This window comes from Ostrea edulis, chromosome 5 (assembly GCF_947568905.1).
Source record: "Ostrea edulis chromosome 5, xbOstEdul1.1, whole genome shotgun sequence".
In the NCBI taxonomy this organism is placed as follows: domain Eukaryota; kingdom Metazoa; phylum Mollusca; class Bivalvia; order Ostreida; family Ostreidae; genus Ostrea; species Ostrea edulis.
In genome coordinates, this window is record NC_079168.1 from 71,442,171 (window position 1) to 71,459,960 (window position 17,790).

The 17,790-nt window shown below is 35.1% G+C and overlaps 1 protein-coding gene across 3 annotated transcripts; it reads left to right on the plus strand.

Moving 5' to 3' along the window:
• Nucleotides 1-8,179: 8,179 nt before the first annotated feature.
• On the plus strand, nucleotides 8,180-16,239 carry LOC125652638 (retinal homeobox protein Rx3-like). Of its 3 annotated transcripts, XM_048881976.2 has the most exons (4): nucleotides 8,197-8,461; nucleotides 8,895-8,996; nucleotides 11,197-11,414; nucleotides 15,493-16,239. In XM_048881976.2, the coding sequence occupies exons 1-4, from the start codon at nucleotides 8,437-8,439 to the stop codon at nucleotides 15,895-15,897; spliced, it is 750 nt and encodes a 249-aa protein (XP_048737933.1). In that variant the 5' UTR covers nucleotides 8,197-8,436; the 3' UTR covers nucleotides 15,898-16,239. The 3 variants fall into 3 exon arrangements, with proteins under 3 accessions (XP_048737932.1, XP_048737933.1, XP_048737934.1); XM_048881975.2 differs by having other exon boundaries at nucleotides 8,180-8,996; XM_048881977.2 differs by lacking the exons at nucleotides 8,197-8,461; nucleotides 8,895-8,996 and adding an exon at nucleotides 10,936-11,073.
• The last annotated feature ends 1,551 nt before the right edge of the window (nucleotides 16,240-17,790 follow it).

Here is a 17,790-nt window from a genome sequence, read left to right on the forward strand (position 1 = left end):
AGAGTCTGCGGAACTTTCGATGGCGGAGTGGAAGTTGATCAACATTACTAGGGAACTTGAATCTAATGAAAGAAGTCGATCTATTGTAATGAGCGGTATGGAACAAAAGCTTCAAGCGCAAGAAACGAAACTCACGGACCTGCTGAACAAAATTGCCATTTTGGAATCTAACATCGTTTCACACCACAGAGGTAAACGCGCTGCTACGCCGCCTTCTCAGGCTGTCGAAATTTCCAATATGACCAGCAAAGCTATTGATCTCAGAGTTGAAATCCGCTCCATTGGAAATAATGAGCAGAAGAAATTAACCGAATTAACCAAAACAATAGATGGATTCAAAGCACCACTGGCCGACGCCAAGTCCGATCTTCAAAACCTTACTTCAAACCTTAACGGAATCACAAACAGGTTAGTCAAAGTAGTCGGGGATGCTAACCAGCTTCAGCAGACGGTTCAGACCGTCAACAGAAATCTCAAGCCGCAACTGGACCAAGTCAAACAGGATTTCCGCAACCTCTCGGAGCAGATCCGAAATGCAACCAGCGACTACCACACGACCCTTAACGACCTGGCGCAGAAATCCCGTGACGTGAACAAAAATACCGCCGATCTTGCGACTTTCAATTTCACCAAGTTCCATAATGACTACAACTACTTGCATATGAACGTAACAGTTCAACATAATGATATGAACAATCTGGAGAAAAATCCCATTGTGTTGATTGGGAAAATTGACTTTGATGTGAAAACATTTGTTTTCAAGTCCAAAGGGCCTGTCAATCAAATCAATAGAGTGTTACCAATCCTTCAAAGAAAATTCAGCACATTCCAGAAACCAACAACTGTAGCAGCAGGTTAAAAGGACATCGGACTTCGAGGCCTCGGTCAATTCTACAGTCATAATCAGAGTTAATAACAATGGTGTTTAAATAATTTGTGATAATTGAATTTACAATGATAATTAAGGTATGAAAATATAGCTTATTTAATAAAATGTAATTCAGCTCGAGCATGCAAAATCGACGTTAAACAAATTCTTCTGACCAGAATCTGGCAGTCAGTATTAAAACATTTGCAAAGCAAAAATTTTGATAGTTTTATTGAGTAAAATGTACAAAACTAACCATTCATATGTAATGGAATTTGTTGGATCCGACATGCTCTGGGGGATTTTGTTTAAGATTAGACAAATTTTTGAATTGAACGTCAGAGAAATATAGCGTAATTGGGAAGGAAAATAAGGTCGGTATATACTGTAACACTTGTAACGTTCCAGGTCTGTATAGCCAGCTGGATGAATTAAGGTCGGAATTTACTGTAAAACTTGTAACGTTCCAGGTCTGTATAACCCCAACTGGACGAATTGTTTTGGAACAAAATTGTTATAGAAAATACTATCTGTCATATATATATATATATATATATATATATATATATATATATATATATATATATATAATTTGATGGCATCCAATTTTATCCGGGATTTTTTTCTGTAAAATTTGACAAATTATCCGATGAACGATCCTGAGCACTGGTTTATATCACAATCTCGGGTTTCATGTTCTCGGAACATATGTAAATATTGACGTGTGTTAAAATCAATATAGAATTGGGAGGTTCAAATATGCAAGTCCGAGTTACCCAAAAGTTATTTCCCTTTGTCGAACTCTTTCGCATTTTATGACGTATGGTGGGTACACAATGTATACATTATATCGTAGACTGGTATTGTACATAACGATTACGTACGATTAATGTAATAAAGCGTAACTTTTGTTTATATCAATCACTGGTATGCATATTCTGGCCATATCAAGCATAATTTGTTTGAATAAGATCATCAAATTGGTTATCGAATCATTATTCGTTTCCTTTTCTACATGAGTGACGCTTTTATCAAAGAAAGATGGCAATTAACAATATTTGTTTGAGCCATTTTGTTATCCAATACTCATAAACTCACTAAAGTTGCCTTTTCCCTGAGATAGGATGGTCTCAGAAAGTCTGGATATCATCTTTTAAGAAATAATACAACGATAGTAATTAGCAAATGTACCCATTGTCATCATATTTTACGTCATAATTTACGGAAGGGTTCGACAAAGGGAAATAACTCTTGGTGAACTCGGAACTTCCGTATTTCATCAGATGCACATCCCCTCAATGCACCAATAATTTCATGTTACTATATTGTTGACGCTTTTTCTCTGAATGAAAAATCCAAGGGTACCGAAGTTAAAGAAAACTGAAGAATTCGACCAATGTCATTACAAATAAGAATGGAATTAAGCACAGTTGCTACAAACAAATCTAATTCCTCTGGGTTTTTATATTTCTGTACAAAATATGAATGAATATGTAAAACATGTAAAATAACATTGCAAACTGAATGAAGTCACGTTGATTTGATTTTGGAGCCTTTCCTATGGTAAGCCCTTTTACTATTTATTTGTAAAATAAGATATCTCTTTAAATAAGAGAGATATCTCTATTGGTTAAACATATATCTCTGTAAGTTAGAGAGATATCTTTTTACGCTAGGAAGATATATCTTTCTCTTTGAGAGATATCTCTCAGAGAGAAAGAGATATCTCTCTAGCGTAAAGAAATATCTCTCAATCGATGTAAAAAAAGAGACATCTCTTTAAATTAGAGAGATATCTCTTTAGATTTTCCCCCCAGTAATCATAATGACTTCTCCCTGTTGCATTGTCATTGAAATGATGTAACCAGCAAAATACTTCTAGTGTACAAATGGCGGGAAAGGTTGAAGAGGTGGTTGGGGTAACATTGTCAAGTTGCCGAGAGGCGAAATCTAGTCTAGCTTGCATATTTCATCAATTTATTGTCTTTGTTTTTTGTTACCTGTATACATTTCACATGCGGTAAAAGCAAAATCTTCCCACGGGATTGCAGCCATCAGGGTGTTGCTAAAACGCGGAAGGGAACGGAATTTAAGAATTAGAATGATTAATGTAGATAAGATAATGGTAAAAAAAACGGGGGGGGGGTGTCATTTTGATTAAAATCAACAATTTGAGAATTGTTTACAAGCGATAAAACAACTGTATCTTAAAATTTTGCATCATAAATTGAGTAAGTGAATTTAGGTAAACATTAATATAAGAATTTACAAGGCATTTTAAAAGAATTTTTAAATTTCGGCATTGACAGAGATGTTAGCGAGCAGTGACACCTATGGGTAGAGAATGAAAAGAACACACGTGGTTTATATTCCACCCCCACCCCCCTGGCAAAACGTCATTAACGCACATGTAATGTACATGTATTTACACATAATACCGTGTATGTGTGTACTTACAATAGGGAGTGTGATATATATAAAACAATAAATATTAATTCATGATTTTATTTAGTCAACAAATTAAATTTCTTGTGCTTGATTTATTATTTTTTAACTAACAGGAGACTTAGTATCCGCAGCACCCCTATCCTAAATAGGGAGGACTTCTGGCAGTTAATATTTAAACTAAATACTTGTATAGCTTAACATTTGGATTAATAATGAGATGACTTTTAATTCCATTCAAGCATAAATTCTGTGTTAGCTTTCTAGTTATTTCATAAATTATGAAATAAATCTGTTAATTCCTCTTAGATTCATCCCAAATGAGGCAAAACTTTTTTCTTCACCGGACTCATTCGCTTTAAAATTTGATGTGATACATAAATGTATATTGTACCAGGTGTAGAACTAAATTTATATTCAAATTCAGTTATCTTAAACATATGTAGTTCGATTAAAAGCACGTTCGATTTAAAAAGGCTATGATTGGGGAAAATTGTTCAAAAAATAATTTTATCTTTTACAATGTTGTTTTCGGGGGGGGGGGGGTGTACCTTTTATTCATTGGATGGGCTCATAAAATCTTTTCTTACGATACCAGCCAGAATAAAGTAATAGAATTTGAAAGGGGTTCAATTATAATTCAAGTCTTTTTCAGTATGTTGTCTTATTTATTTTCTATTCATTTGTGAAACAACATACTGTCAAAATCTGGGGGAGGGATGACAAAGCCGGGAAAAAAGATGGTGCCAACAGGCGCTTTCTTGATATTTTTATTAAAACTTACTATGCAAAGTATTAAGCAAGCGTCTGTTGGTACATTCTTTCACAAAATACACCGTGTAAAATTACATAATAATGCATTAATATGAGGTATCAATATGAAATGGTGGATTCTGAGGATGACTTCCTGTTCTCTCTGTAATTGCTGCATCCCTTGTTCATAATAAGCCTTTTGATTTTTGCAAAATGTTGACTTCCTCATAACATTATTGCATAATATATTTTCCGTTTTCTGTTCCGTCTTCCGTTCCATTTTCCGTTCCGCGTTTTAGCAACACCCCAGCCATCATGGTAAGATTTGCTTCAATGGCGGGCTTCCGTTTTAGGGAGAATTTCTTAAACTAATAAAAATATTGGAACGAGATATCTCTTTTTCAACGATTAAAGAGATATATCTTACACTTTGAGAGATATCTCCTTAGGAATTCTTAGAGAGATATCTCTTTAAGTGAAAGAGATATCTCTTATTTAGAGAGATATCTCTTAAGATTAAGAGATATCTTAAAAAATGCTCTTGGTACATCAATAATTATCAATTCCATATATATTACAGAGTTTTACAATAGAAAACCTTACTATGGATTAATTCCATACCTACTACAGAGTTTTACAATAGAAAACCTTACTATGGATTAAATCCATATAATTATACTACAGAGTTTTACATTAGAAAACCTTACTACGGATTAATGTTGGGTTTGATGGTACGTCGACATGGTGTTGGATTGATAAGTCATATTCAAGTACACGTACATGTATAATGTTGATTGCATTTTATGTTTTATCGGCGTTGTCCACTGGTGCGAGTGCACTACACGTGTAATCACAATCCAAAATGACCAACAGACTGTAGATTGTAGGTCTACAGTTAGTCATCAGACCATCGGGTATTTCCGCTGCCTTTGTCATCGGCCCTTGGACAACTTCGGTCCTCGGGTCCAACAATTCTTATATTACCCTACAAAATATACATGTAGCCAACAAATGTATTTTGTGTACTATTCAATTTTGAATCGGATTGACCATAAGGAAGACTCCGCATGATTGCTTCAGGTGTTAGCGCACTAGTAGACCCCTGCCTTCGTAATCGGAAGGTAGTACATGTAGGTTCTAAATGACCCCCTAGCGCAAACATACGTACATCAAAGGACCCCATTGGAAATAAGTTTTCGAGCTTTCATGGGTTATCCTTAGTATTAAGGTTTGTATGTATGTATATATATATATATCGAATAAACATTGATGTAAAATGAATAACATTAATTGGATATAGTGGAGTGGCGGGAACGCCCCGGGGCCTCCCTTATCAGACAGCTATTTTTAACCAAAGGAAAGATGTTCCAAGGAATTGTAAAATGGGGCAATCCTTTCAATTTGTGTCCTATGTAACCGTTACATGTATCTACATCACCAGTTTATCCTTTCATTGATAAACACAAGACGTATGTACGGGAACTCTTAAATGTATTTAAAATAGAAATATTTCATCTTTTGAAAGGGCAGTTGTAGTATTCTGTAACCTATCTAATTCTTTTGTCACTTCTGGTTTACTAAACATAGAAGGGTAGATGGTACACACTTTTGCTTTGATGTGTCCAATGCGGGATTTTAATTTTCTTCCTATAAATACGTATACTATTATTCATTTAGCCAAGGTACATGTATCGAGTTCTTTTTTTATATTTAGTTCATCGTCTGGAATAATCGTCGACAGAATTTATCATAGAAATGAAGTTCTGTCGCCAATTGAGAGACCGGGGTTCTCTGAATTTAGAATAAATGATTTCGAAAATTCAGGTCCTCTTTTTCAACTATATCGACATCGCCGGTAATGCTGGACTATGGCTGAAAGAAGAACAAGAACACGTAGGAGGATTAGGTATATAAAGATGGTCTATATCTAGGCACTGTACAGTTTTTTGTAATTAAAAAGTATGGATGCAATAGTAGAAGTATGTTTGTAGGAGGTACAGGGCGTGGACATGAACTTGAAATATGATGGAATACAAGACTGCACTTTTTATGACAGAGAATGTTGCTTATGTTGACGGCATCTATTCCTTTGCTAGTGAATTTAAGAAATGATATTCGCATTTTTGTATATGTTGCAACAAACACAAAAACAAGAGCTTTATTTCTATTCTACTACAGCTCAGAAATATACAGTCGATGGTTTTCCTATATAGCTACGATTTAGGTCACAGTGACGTCATGGCAGTTTCCGAAACGGCCTACATTGGGTTGGGGGGGGGTATTTTTTGTTTATATATTTATTATATTTGCTGACGACAGGGGTATTTTAAATTTATTTCAAAAATATTTCAAATATTTAGTTTGATGTTAATGGATTATATCAATTGCTTTGAATACAGTTCAAGAAATATTTGTCTGTGCATCGCCATGTTTACATGTGTATCGCACTCGGAATGCAGACGATTGGTTTCTACTGAGTGACAAATGTTCTTCAGTCATTTATGAATTTGTTTTACAAAAACATGTTGATTGATTTTTATTATCATAAAATTAAATTATCAGTCATCCACTTTATTGTTGCATTAGCAAACCTTGAAATGCAAGCGAGATGTGTATCAATTTTCTCATAATCAGTTAATACGTATGAAAGTATATCGTAGAATAATAGCCGCGGTTTTCCTTTAATCTTTGCAATAACCGTGGTAGAATTAAGTTTAAGGAACTGACAACATGATAAGGATTGATTATCATCAATAACCAGCTGTAATGATTAAACCAGTGATATAATTGATATTTATAATTAATCCAGTGGCACCAAAATAGTGATACTTACAAGCTTGAATGTCGTTTTCGTTTCAAAAGCTCGGTACAACTTCACACATAATGCCCATGTTAAGATGTGAACAACAAATCCTTTGACAAATATCGATTCCGATAAACATGTTCTTGCACATGCGCAACCTGAATCCCCTCCACCTCTTGTGTACGGTCGCGTTCTATCCTGTTGTAGACCGGTCTTTTCCGTCAAGTAGAGGAGAAAAGAGAAAAAAACCGATTTTCTCGACTTAACGGAAAAGGCCGTGCGATGTTCCGATTGGCTCCAGTGCACTTGTGCATGCGCAAGCTGACTTTCCCCATAGCATCCGTTTTACCCTCGCTTATATATATATTCTGTTTGGTCTACGCAATAAGTTTCCAGTGATGAATAATTGTCAGAAATTTCAATTATTTTGTGGCACTATTCGACTCATTTTTTCCCCAACTTTTGCTTATTTTGAATTGTTCGGGGGAAAGAAATCCCAATCTTCAATGATATCAGGTCGCAGAAAATAGGGGTCTTTCTCAATCTCTCTGTATATCTGTTCATGCACAAGAAATGTCGCTACGAATTTCAAAAATCATGGCGTCAATTCTCTAGTAGAATGTACGTTAGGTCGAAATTCTATCCTGTTTTGATGAAACAGGCCTCTGAGTCGTACAGAAAAGGTAGTGACTGTTCCTGTATCACTTAGTCAGCAATAAACACACAGATTTGGGCTCAGTAAGGAGGAGTACGATAAATAACTCTCGAACCGGCTTTTTTTCCCCAGATGTACGAACACGAAAACCATAAAGCTCCATAGGAAAAGAGAATCGAATGAGAGAAAATGTTTGAAAATACTTTTTAATTTGCTAATGACTTTCCCATATCCGTTAATTCCGTTCACTCGATGACCGTGTTTAGATAATCAAGCTGTATTTTTAAAAATGCACTGTTCAATGATAATCATTTAATGATAATACATGTGTTTCACATGTTATATGCCATCTTTGTCAAGCAATAATTTCAAGCATAAGTTAATCATGTAACAAACGTACATATGAAGAAGAAAAAGCCAAAGTCTGCAACAAGACAGTGTTCAGAAAGGGTATATACATGTACTTTAAATCACTTATTACGACATGTTCAGTTGGTAGACACATTCTCGATAAACATCTTAGTTTTTTTTTTTAAAGAATGCCTCTTGAGTCTCTTATAGCAAAAGAGACAATTACAAGATGGCGCCAGGATCAAGGAGAATCCCTCAAAGATCAATGAAACCAATGGCGACATCTGTCAACGGCATTCAGTGTCAAAAGAATTTTCTAGAAGAACAGGCTAATGAACACTATAGATTGAATTTATTTCTGTAAACGTGAATGAACAAATTTACTTGGTTTCACAAACGACGAACGGCAATTTAGAGGTAAATTAGGTATGATAGAGTAAAAGTTACATCTCTTCGGTTTTAAAGACCGGGTCTACCGGCGAATGGCTGCATCGCTACGCGTCAGAATGTAGCCCCGCCCAGATCGCCATTGGAAGGCCCGCGTACAAAGCGCCGGCTGTGATGGCGTTTGACGTTTGCCTAATTGGTGAGATGGTTATTATTTCCATATTGTATGTTTGGTGTCTCTCAAGATTAAATTGCCAGCTAAACTTCAAGCAATAAGTAGTCTAGGTGCAAAAATCCGAATTTGGGGCTCATTTTATAAGACTTAGGCGTCACGCAAAACTCAACCACATCCTTGTAGTGTACCCACTAATTCGATTCCACGGCGACTTCAAAGTTCTTTGTTTTATTAGAATTAATCAAAATGATCAAATTGAAGGCAGGGTTTTTACTTGGATGTTCCCTCTGAAATTTAGGAATTCTTAAGCCGTGTTGACACGAAAATCTTTTGGAAATATAAATAGTATTAGCATGATCTAGCACCGTTCCTAGAATCCCAGAGATAACCATGCTGTCAACGCAATTTCCTGGACAAGCGAATCTCGCTGGTTTTCACAGCATCGATGCTCTTTTAGGAATACGAGAGGAAATGCGGGAAAATTACAACATGTGTCCGGACTCCGGATTCAGGAGTTTGCCGGAAAACTCCAGACTCCAGGATACCACCGTCCCGGCAGGCAAGTATTTCGTCATGTAGATGTTTTGAATGTAAATGATAATCAGCGAACGTTCTGATCTTATAAATCTGGTAGTTCCAATGGCAATTTAACTTTCAACTGTAGAAAGGAGAACCGTTAATTGATTTAATTGATATTTATAATCACAATTGAAGGAAAACGTTTATGAATTGTGAGTACGTTGCGTAGAATTTTGCGTCAATAAATTAATCAGCTGATGAAGCTGATACAGCATATGAAATTTTCTGAGTATAACGAATTCAGCTCAGTTGCTATGCAATGAAAACTAAAAATACAAAATAAAATCACCTGAATTGTGCATTGTAATCGTAACTGAAAATCCTTCTTTTTTTAAATCAACATCAAAAGTCCCACTTTTTAAATTTTAATTTGTATATATAATATTCAATGATTGCTATAAACATGTTTCCCTGTTTTGTCATCTGTATCACCATGACTACTAGTAATAACAAGATATTATTTTAACCATTCAATTGGGGGTTTTTCTTTCTCTATGTTACGGTGCATATGTTGAATTTTTAAATGACAAATTAAAAAAAAACAAGCAAACGAAGATACAAAATAAAAACAAAAATAAAGCAAACACAAAGAAACAAACTGAAACAGAATGATAATGGTGATGTTCAAAGAAAACCGCAACGCTCAGAATTGATACTGAAGCTACTAGTGCTTCTTTTTAAAATTTCTGCTTTTCATGCATATAAACATGGAATTATTGATATTCTACAATCAAAACTATTTATAAGTATGATATGAACTGAAAAATATACTCTGTGATGTCTTAAGAATAGGCAGGATTTTTATTCTATCATTTACATTGTGTTCATTTTATATCGGCATGAAATACTACTCATAAAGGTGATCGAAATTATTATTACAAAATAGTTTTTAAAAATCATTTCGATATTGAGATGAATAAAAAAAAAAAGGAGGAATTTCTTTCCCGGTATTGTGGCTTTGTAAGAAATAAGACATGTAGTGATTAGCAGTGACTAGTATCCTAATCAGATATATTTGATGATATATTGTCCAACAAAATGTTTTAAACAAAGGTTCGTATTTCTGTTGGTGGGACTTTGTTCATGCTATACAGACAAACTAACAGACAAGCGATACAAGAATGCCACAACCTCTTGTTTCACTTCACCTATGACGTGTTGGAAATTATATTTTAACAGAATATGTTATAAATTCGAACTAGGATTTCTCAGGAGGGGAAATAAACATCATATACTCTTCAATTAAAAATTCAAATTTCAATTAGATTTTCATTAGAAATATTATTGAATTTGACATTGCACATCGTGAAATCCAAGATGAACTCAAGAGAAAATGTCAATTAAGATAGCTATACGATTCCTCTTTAAGAACTCTGCGAAAAGAGACTCTTCAAATATAATTAAAGTTTTTATCTTGTTAAAATGAAATCAAAGGTGCGCTTGTAACGAAGGTATTAAACCTAAATGGCACTACAAATGCACACAAGAAAAATAATTTTTGAGAAGAGGAAACGAGACACCAAATCGGCAATTTGCTGTCACATCTCAATTCAATGGCCACCTCGTTAGACGAGCCGCGAGGGCAGCGCAGCTCAGCACGGGCGACAATTTGAGACCGAAGGATGTCGCCATTGCGTTAAAGGAACCCGGGGTGTTAAATATCGTCTTATTTTACCATTCTCCTCCAAACTGTCTACTATTTAGAGTCATTGAGCCGTGAAATTTGTATGTGTATTTTGTGGAAAATAAACTTAATTTAATTATAAAATCTCGCCTAATGATATATTTTCAAGCATTTGGTGGCGCGGGTTCTTTTGTGGAATGTAATTGGAGAGGGGTTTCGAAAAGATGAATGTCAAATTTTATCATTTGTTACCTCGAGATTATTAAAGATTGTATCAAGCTTTACAGCTCATTCGACGTGTCATTTAGTTACTAACTGTCAAAACAGTTCTCTGAAGTTTGTGTCGTTGATTTTCAATTATTGGGGTGGGTTTGAGCAAATAGTTTGCACAAAAGAAAACAAAACTCTAATTCTACAAAAATGGTACATTCAAGTGAGTGTATTTTATTCCCCATATCTTAAAACTGCTAAAACATGGATTACGACATCGATTTAAATGAATTGAATTGAAATGAATTAACGTCCATTTGAAATATCAATGCTGTATTTCGTGTAGGTAACGAAATGAAGTTGCACAGAAATTTTGATGGCAAAAGGACCGGGAAATTGGAAAAGGACTCAGACACGCGCAAGAAAACGAGACGAAACCGCACAACATTTACAACGTATCAGCTGCATGAGCTGGAGAGGGCGTTCGAAAAGTCTCACTACCCGGATGTGTACAGTCGAGAGGAACTGGCCATGAAAATCGACCTCCCAGAAGTCCGTGTGCAGGTCTGTCTTTACTTTTTTTTCAAAGGAACATAGTCCTTTTGAAAGGACTATGTATAATGACAGGCAGTCTGGACCTCCGTAAAACCCAAAATCTTAAAAATTTCATAAAGAAAGACTAAATTTTCTTTTATTTCATAAATGAGATCATGTTCAATATAATTTTACATAATTTGTGTGTGCGATATTTACAGTTATTTGAAGTATATAGTATCAACAGTGACAATTTTTTTTAATTTCACTCAAATTCAGTTAATATACCTTTATTGGGAATATTTTACCTTCCCGAAACATAAAGTACAGCTTTGGACCCCAAAAAATTACTATCACACACGAGTACCAAAATAATAAATCTGCGCTTGGTATTTCCTAGAAGAAAAACTGCGTGAAAATAGCCATTTTGTAGAAATACCGAAAATGGTGGCTAGACGTCGTGTTTGTAATGCCATATCTACGTCATTTTACCAAACTGAGAAGTACAACTGCGTTGTAATGCATACCCTTAATTCTAAAACAATAGTATGAGAGGTTGATAGACAAATAGAGCTTTCATCATATTTAGTCTTTTCACCATTCTACATTAAAGGAACTGATTCACGATTTTCTCCAAAATTTTAATTTTCACTTTTAATGATCAAAATCTACTGCCTAATATATTTAAAAGATTTCACATAAAAATTAAGGTTGTACATTATCACGGAAGCTCATTTTATAGAGTTCATTATTTGTTTTGTAAACAAAGATTGCGGTATGTTATTGTTTACGAAATTTCCAAAAGAAATGGATATCGATCTAAGTTTATTATATCTTTCACATTTCAAGCATTCTTCGGATAAAATGTTTCATCTAAAAGTTAAGATGTGCGACTATGCAAAATTAAGATGCTTTATATTACAACATTGATATGTCACTTGTTTGTTTGTATACATAAAAAGACTCGAGTCTTTGTTTATATAACGCATATTTAAGGCTAAAATATAGCTTTTATTCTTGCATTCAGAAGGTTAAAATTTTGGTTGTCAACATTAAATGAGTTATACTTTTAATATTAAACATAAAAAATAAAAACTAATTTATTCAAAAATCGTGAACCAGTCCCTTTAAAAGTTAAAATTGTATTTGCAATATTGATTATATAAGAGTATCTTTGTGGAGATTTATAATGGATTTTCCGATTCGTCAATAATGATAAGCATTATATGTGTACTTATTTTTGCGTGATTGATATTTTCGTGTACACTTCCTAATACATCCAGAAAAGAATACTTTTCCGAATCATTAGTATACATGTAAATGCTGCTCCAGCTGTTGGTTATGTCAACATATACATGTAAATACTGCACCAGCTGTTAGCTATGTCAACATATACATGTAAATACTGCACCAGCTGTTGGCTATGTCAACATATACATGTAAATGCTGCACCAGCTGTTGGTTATGTCAACATATACATGTAAATACTGCACCAGTTGTTGGTTATGTCAACATATACATGTAAATGCTGCACCAGCTGTTGGTTATGTCAACATATACATGTAAATACTGCACCAGCTGTTGGTTATGTCAACATATACATGTAAATGCTGCACCAGCTGTTGGTTATGTCAACATATACATGTAAATACTGCACCAGTTGTTGGTTATGTCAACATATACATGTAAATGCTGCACCAGCTGTTGGTTATGTCAACATATACATGTAAATACTGCACCAGTTGTTGGTTATGTCAACATATACATGTAAATGCTGCACCAGCTGTTGGTTATGTCAACATATACATGTAAATACTGCACCAGTTGTTGTTTATGTCAACATATACATGTAAATGTACTGTGGTACCAGCTGTTGGTTATGTCAACATGTAATGATGGACATCCGATTAGAATTACAGAAGGTGCTATTCTAATTAGCATCGTGAGGAAAAATAGATGGTAATGACGTCTAAACAATAGATTATATTTTCGAAATCGTTTTACAAAGTATAGTTTATTATTACATAAAAACAATATTATGCAATATGTATTGTATACTTTATATCTAAATACAGCAGGCTAAATAATCTTGTTTATGATTTTAAAATCTAAACCACTGACTAATAACGACCATTTAACTTTACTGTACGTGGTGATCAACCATTAATATTTAACCTGGGGCATTTCAGATGTGTCAAAACCTTAACCTTATATTTGGGGGTGGGGGGATACGTTACAACATTGCGGATTTAATTAATGCTTATCCGGATTAAAGTGCTTGTCTAGTTTCACGGGTCATTGGTTAATTTACTGGACAATAGATCGCAATCCGATCCCGCTACGGAAATTTGTTAACGTTTACAATGTCACATCTTTTATGATCCCCATAAATCATGAATATTCATATGTTCATACATCTTTGTAATATTGATATATAAAGAAATATATTTCCTTACTACTTGAAAATACTCCACTGGGTGTGTTGAACAATCTTAATTCAAGTGTATTTATTTTGTATGATAATTAAAGTTATCTTCCAGTTATTCGCAGCATTGATTTTTTCCCCCATACTACATAGAATTTAAAATTATTAATTGTCAATTGATCTCTCAATAGGATAATGAAAAAGTAAGTCTAAGATATATAAACATTTAAAAAAAAAATGTTTTGCAACTTTTCTCCGGGGTTGTTCTGTTTACTTGTCTGAATTAATATCAAGTAATGTATGCAACCAATTTTTAAGTTGCTTTTTTTTCTCGATTTTAAAGATTTCACAGAATACTCTTTCTAAAAATAGCAGCACAATGAATAAAAATTTCGAATAACTATGTAAAATTCCAATATTGATAATAAACATTAAACATCTTAAGAACGGACAAGGGTTTCCTTTTTTCTGGTCAGTCGCAACATTTGGTTTCATTTTTTCCCTGAAATTGTAACCGGGAGACAGACTCACTGAAATCGGCTTAACAGGGAATAGGGGCCGCTGTTTTTGCATCATGCAATGCGACTCTTGAAGTGCTCGATGACTTCTGTCGTCCCTTGATAATCTGAGGGGGACATTTAACGTGAAGTAATTTTCTTCCCAGGCAGTACCTCTTAAAGTATATCATTTTTCTTCGTGCACTGAATCTAAGGAATAGACTGATGGGTGAATCATCGATTACTCTACTTTTACTGAACATATAAGATATATGTTATAAGATCAAATATGTTGCCCTCCACCCCAAAGTCGCCGTTAGAAGAGACTTAATTATGAAGATAAGTTCATTAGCTCGATTTATACACCTTGTTAATGGTTAGCATAATGCAATAGAGGGAATCTCTTAGGCTATTATATTTGGAGGTTACTTCGTTTTGCTAACGAGGTCTGTAGTGACGCTATCAATAGGACTCGGCCATTCTGTTACAGCTCATCACCTTAATAATTGACTTAGCATGGGATCAGCTCAATTTGTGCTTCAGCCTCCGATACAGAGGGACATCTGGCCCTATGACGGAGATAATTCGAACTCAGCTACAAAGTCCTATCCTCTAACAAGTTAATAGCTCAAAAGTAACCCTCAATTATACACATGAATAAACCCAGGGTGAAAGAGATAATGGCGACGAGTGTTTTTAATTGCAGCCAAGAGTTTTTCGATGAGGGATTTCTAAACAAATCTTTTCCATCACTATATAGCTTTGGGGTACGTCACGCCGCGCGCCACGCCCCCTTCTTTCAGCATATTCGCCTCCTTCTGATTGGTTATTGTATCCACCGATTCATAATCAAACAGAAGCGACTCTAGTGGCGTCTGTAGTGCGTGGTACCTTTGTTCCTCCGTCATTTGGCATGTTATTCAATTAACTAGATATTTTTATTTCTATCCATCTGCAATTCAAAGCATGCAGTTTTGTCAGAGGAACTTTGTTGAACAGAGGAAATCTTAAACAACCAAATAAAATCATCGACTTTGTCAACTGAGTAGTTGTTGCAAGATGTATTTAACGTATGAATAATATCAAAAGAAAGATAGGCTGGGCTACACTTAAAACTCCCATCAGTATTCCCATCGTGCATCATCTTAAAGTATCTAATTTATTTGAAATTCAATTACTTTTGTAGGTGTGGTTTCAAAACAGACGTGCAAAATGGCGGCGACAGGACAAATTGGAGAACTCTTCCTTGAGAATCAATGAAGAATTTACTTCCGGTTTGATCTCTAGAAAATCAGCTGTTGGCTTTGGGTCACCTTTACCACTTGATCCGTGGCATACGTCATCAGTGAAAAATACCGATACGAAATGCGGGACCTCAGTTGCGACCGATGGTTGTCTGACGTCATATCCCAATATATTTGCTGCTCCATTCTCACACATCAGTAGTAACATGAGCAACACATATAGAGGATATCCTGGAGTTCTTGGAAGTTGTCCGAAACTCACAGACTTTGATCCGAGGAGCTCTAGTATAGTGTCCTTGAGAATGAAGGCAAAAGAGCATGCGCACTGTGGAGATAAAAAATATTAGGCGATGTACAATTATAACAGTCTAAGAACAGTTCTGTTTCTCAAAACACCTACATGACTTTTTATAGTATTATGTCCGATCCAGTTCCGATTCCTGAAAAAAAAAATTCAATAGAATTATCAGAGGGGAAATCTGAGATTTTCCTTAAGGCTCTGTAGAAGTAAAACTACATTGACTGCGACATAATGTTTAGTTTCGATTTGGGTCGGGAAAGCCCAATTGACAGTCTTTATCACTCTATGTTGTCAATAAGGACTAAATTTGTTATGAGAGTTAACAATGTGATATGTATTTTTCTAAGTAAGTAGGGTATTGTAGATGTAAATAAAACTTGATTTGTTACCGCGGTTACCTTCTTACATGCCTTTCTGGTGGAATGGTCGACAGACGAGAGCTCGGAACAGATTCGGTTGCCCCTCTACTTGTCCTGCCTTTCCGCCTGTTTGTTTTCAGTCCTGCTATTTGAGATTATCTACTAATTCGTGTACAGTTGGCGATCCTCGAGCAAAGAAGACACTTTCGTCTCAAAGATTTTGTGATCTTGGTTTGTTAGATATTTTTCAAGTCGAGAATGTGCAGTATAGAGGAAGCAGTTATTTAAGAGACTCGTGAGCCACGAAGGTCACTGTAGTAACTGTTTCTAACAGACTTCATATGTTTATACGATTATATTTCACGTATACCTTAAAATCCCCCAACTGTTAGTACATTCCTGACTTCGGAATCAACTGAAATACATGTACAATAGCTAAAACGGTCACATCACATCGCTCTATCGATGACACCTTCGGGTTAATGATAAAGGAAATGTGTTGTATATACACGTACACCCCAGTACTGCAACCCAAAACAAGGCAAATTATTCTAATTATTACAAAGATTGTTAGGGATCCATCCTCTTGTCCTTATCAAACTGTCTGTAATTTTTCATGACTAAGCCCGGTAAATTGAAATCCTAGCTAACGAAAAACCCCTTCTCCCTCCGCTCTTTACCCCTGAAAAGTAAAATTATATATGACGGGAATTAGATAACATTTAATGAATGAACTTTTAATGTAATTATTTATAAAGGATTTAAGTATTTAATACTAAATACAATGTATATACACCGAGGTTACCCGTCGGATTGAAACCCGATTTGCAAAACCATTTTCAAAACAATGTATTCAGCGACGTCCGCGTTACGAGTTGTCTGTTCTACATACACAATCATATCAATGCTATTGGCTGAGTGAATCAGCTGTTGATTGCTGATTGGTGCACCACTGTTTTAATACTTTCCAAGGTTTAATGAAAGAGTTATTTGGCCATGTGATTTGGGAGGATATTCTACCTCTGTAGAGACCTTCTGCTCCCCCCCCCCCCCGCCCCGCCCCGCCCCACCCAGCCCCTGATATCTCATTGTTGGCCACCATAACGCCTGAGGTAGTACGCGAATTATCGAAGTCTGAAGTGCTGTTGATGATAGAAACATTTTGAGGATTTGTATTGACTCGGTATGATTGAAACAATGTATTTCAAATGCTATGTGAATATGAGTTTTCAATGGTGAATAAAATGTCATATACCCTTCACTATCATACAATAAACACATGGTATAAGTCTCGGAGAAATAAATCGAATGATCACATGATGGTTTGCGTCATTGGATACTGAGTACTACATCATACAATACGTCATAGATTTGGTAACCTTGTAAAACGTTATACCAAAACCTTTAGATATTATATCACTAGAATACATGTATGTTGTCCATTGTAGAACTTGTTTCATATCCTTTTCATTGCACTCAAACCAAATAGAACGCTTCTAAAACATGATTCATACAACGTCAGCAAGTCACGTGGAGACGGGATATAGGTATCATGCCGGTAATAGTTTTCCCTATATAGT

What these genes read in the sequence shown, in the direction of transcription:
- LOC125652638 (XM_048881975.2), top strand. Translation starts at nt 8,828, where the DNA reads ATGCTGTCAACGCAATTTCCTGGACAAGCGAATCTCGCTGGTTTTCAC. An exon ending in GGATACCACCGTCCCGGCAG is followed by an intron (nt 8,997 to 11,196) that starts GCAAGTATTTCG and finishes TATTTCGTGTAG; the next exon opens with GTAACGAAATGAAGTTGCAC. An exon ending in TCCCAGAAGTCCGTGTGCAG is followed by an intron (nt 11,415 to 15,492) that starts GTCTGTCTTTAC and finishes TTACTTTTGTAG; the next exon opens with GTGTGGTTTCAAAACAGACG.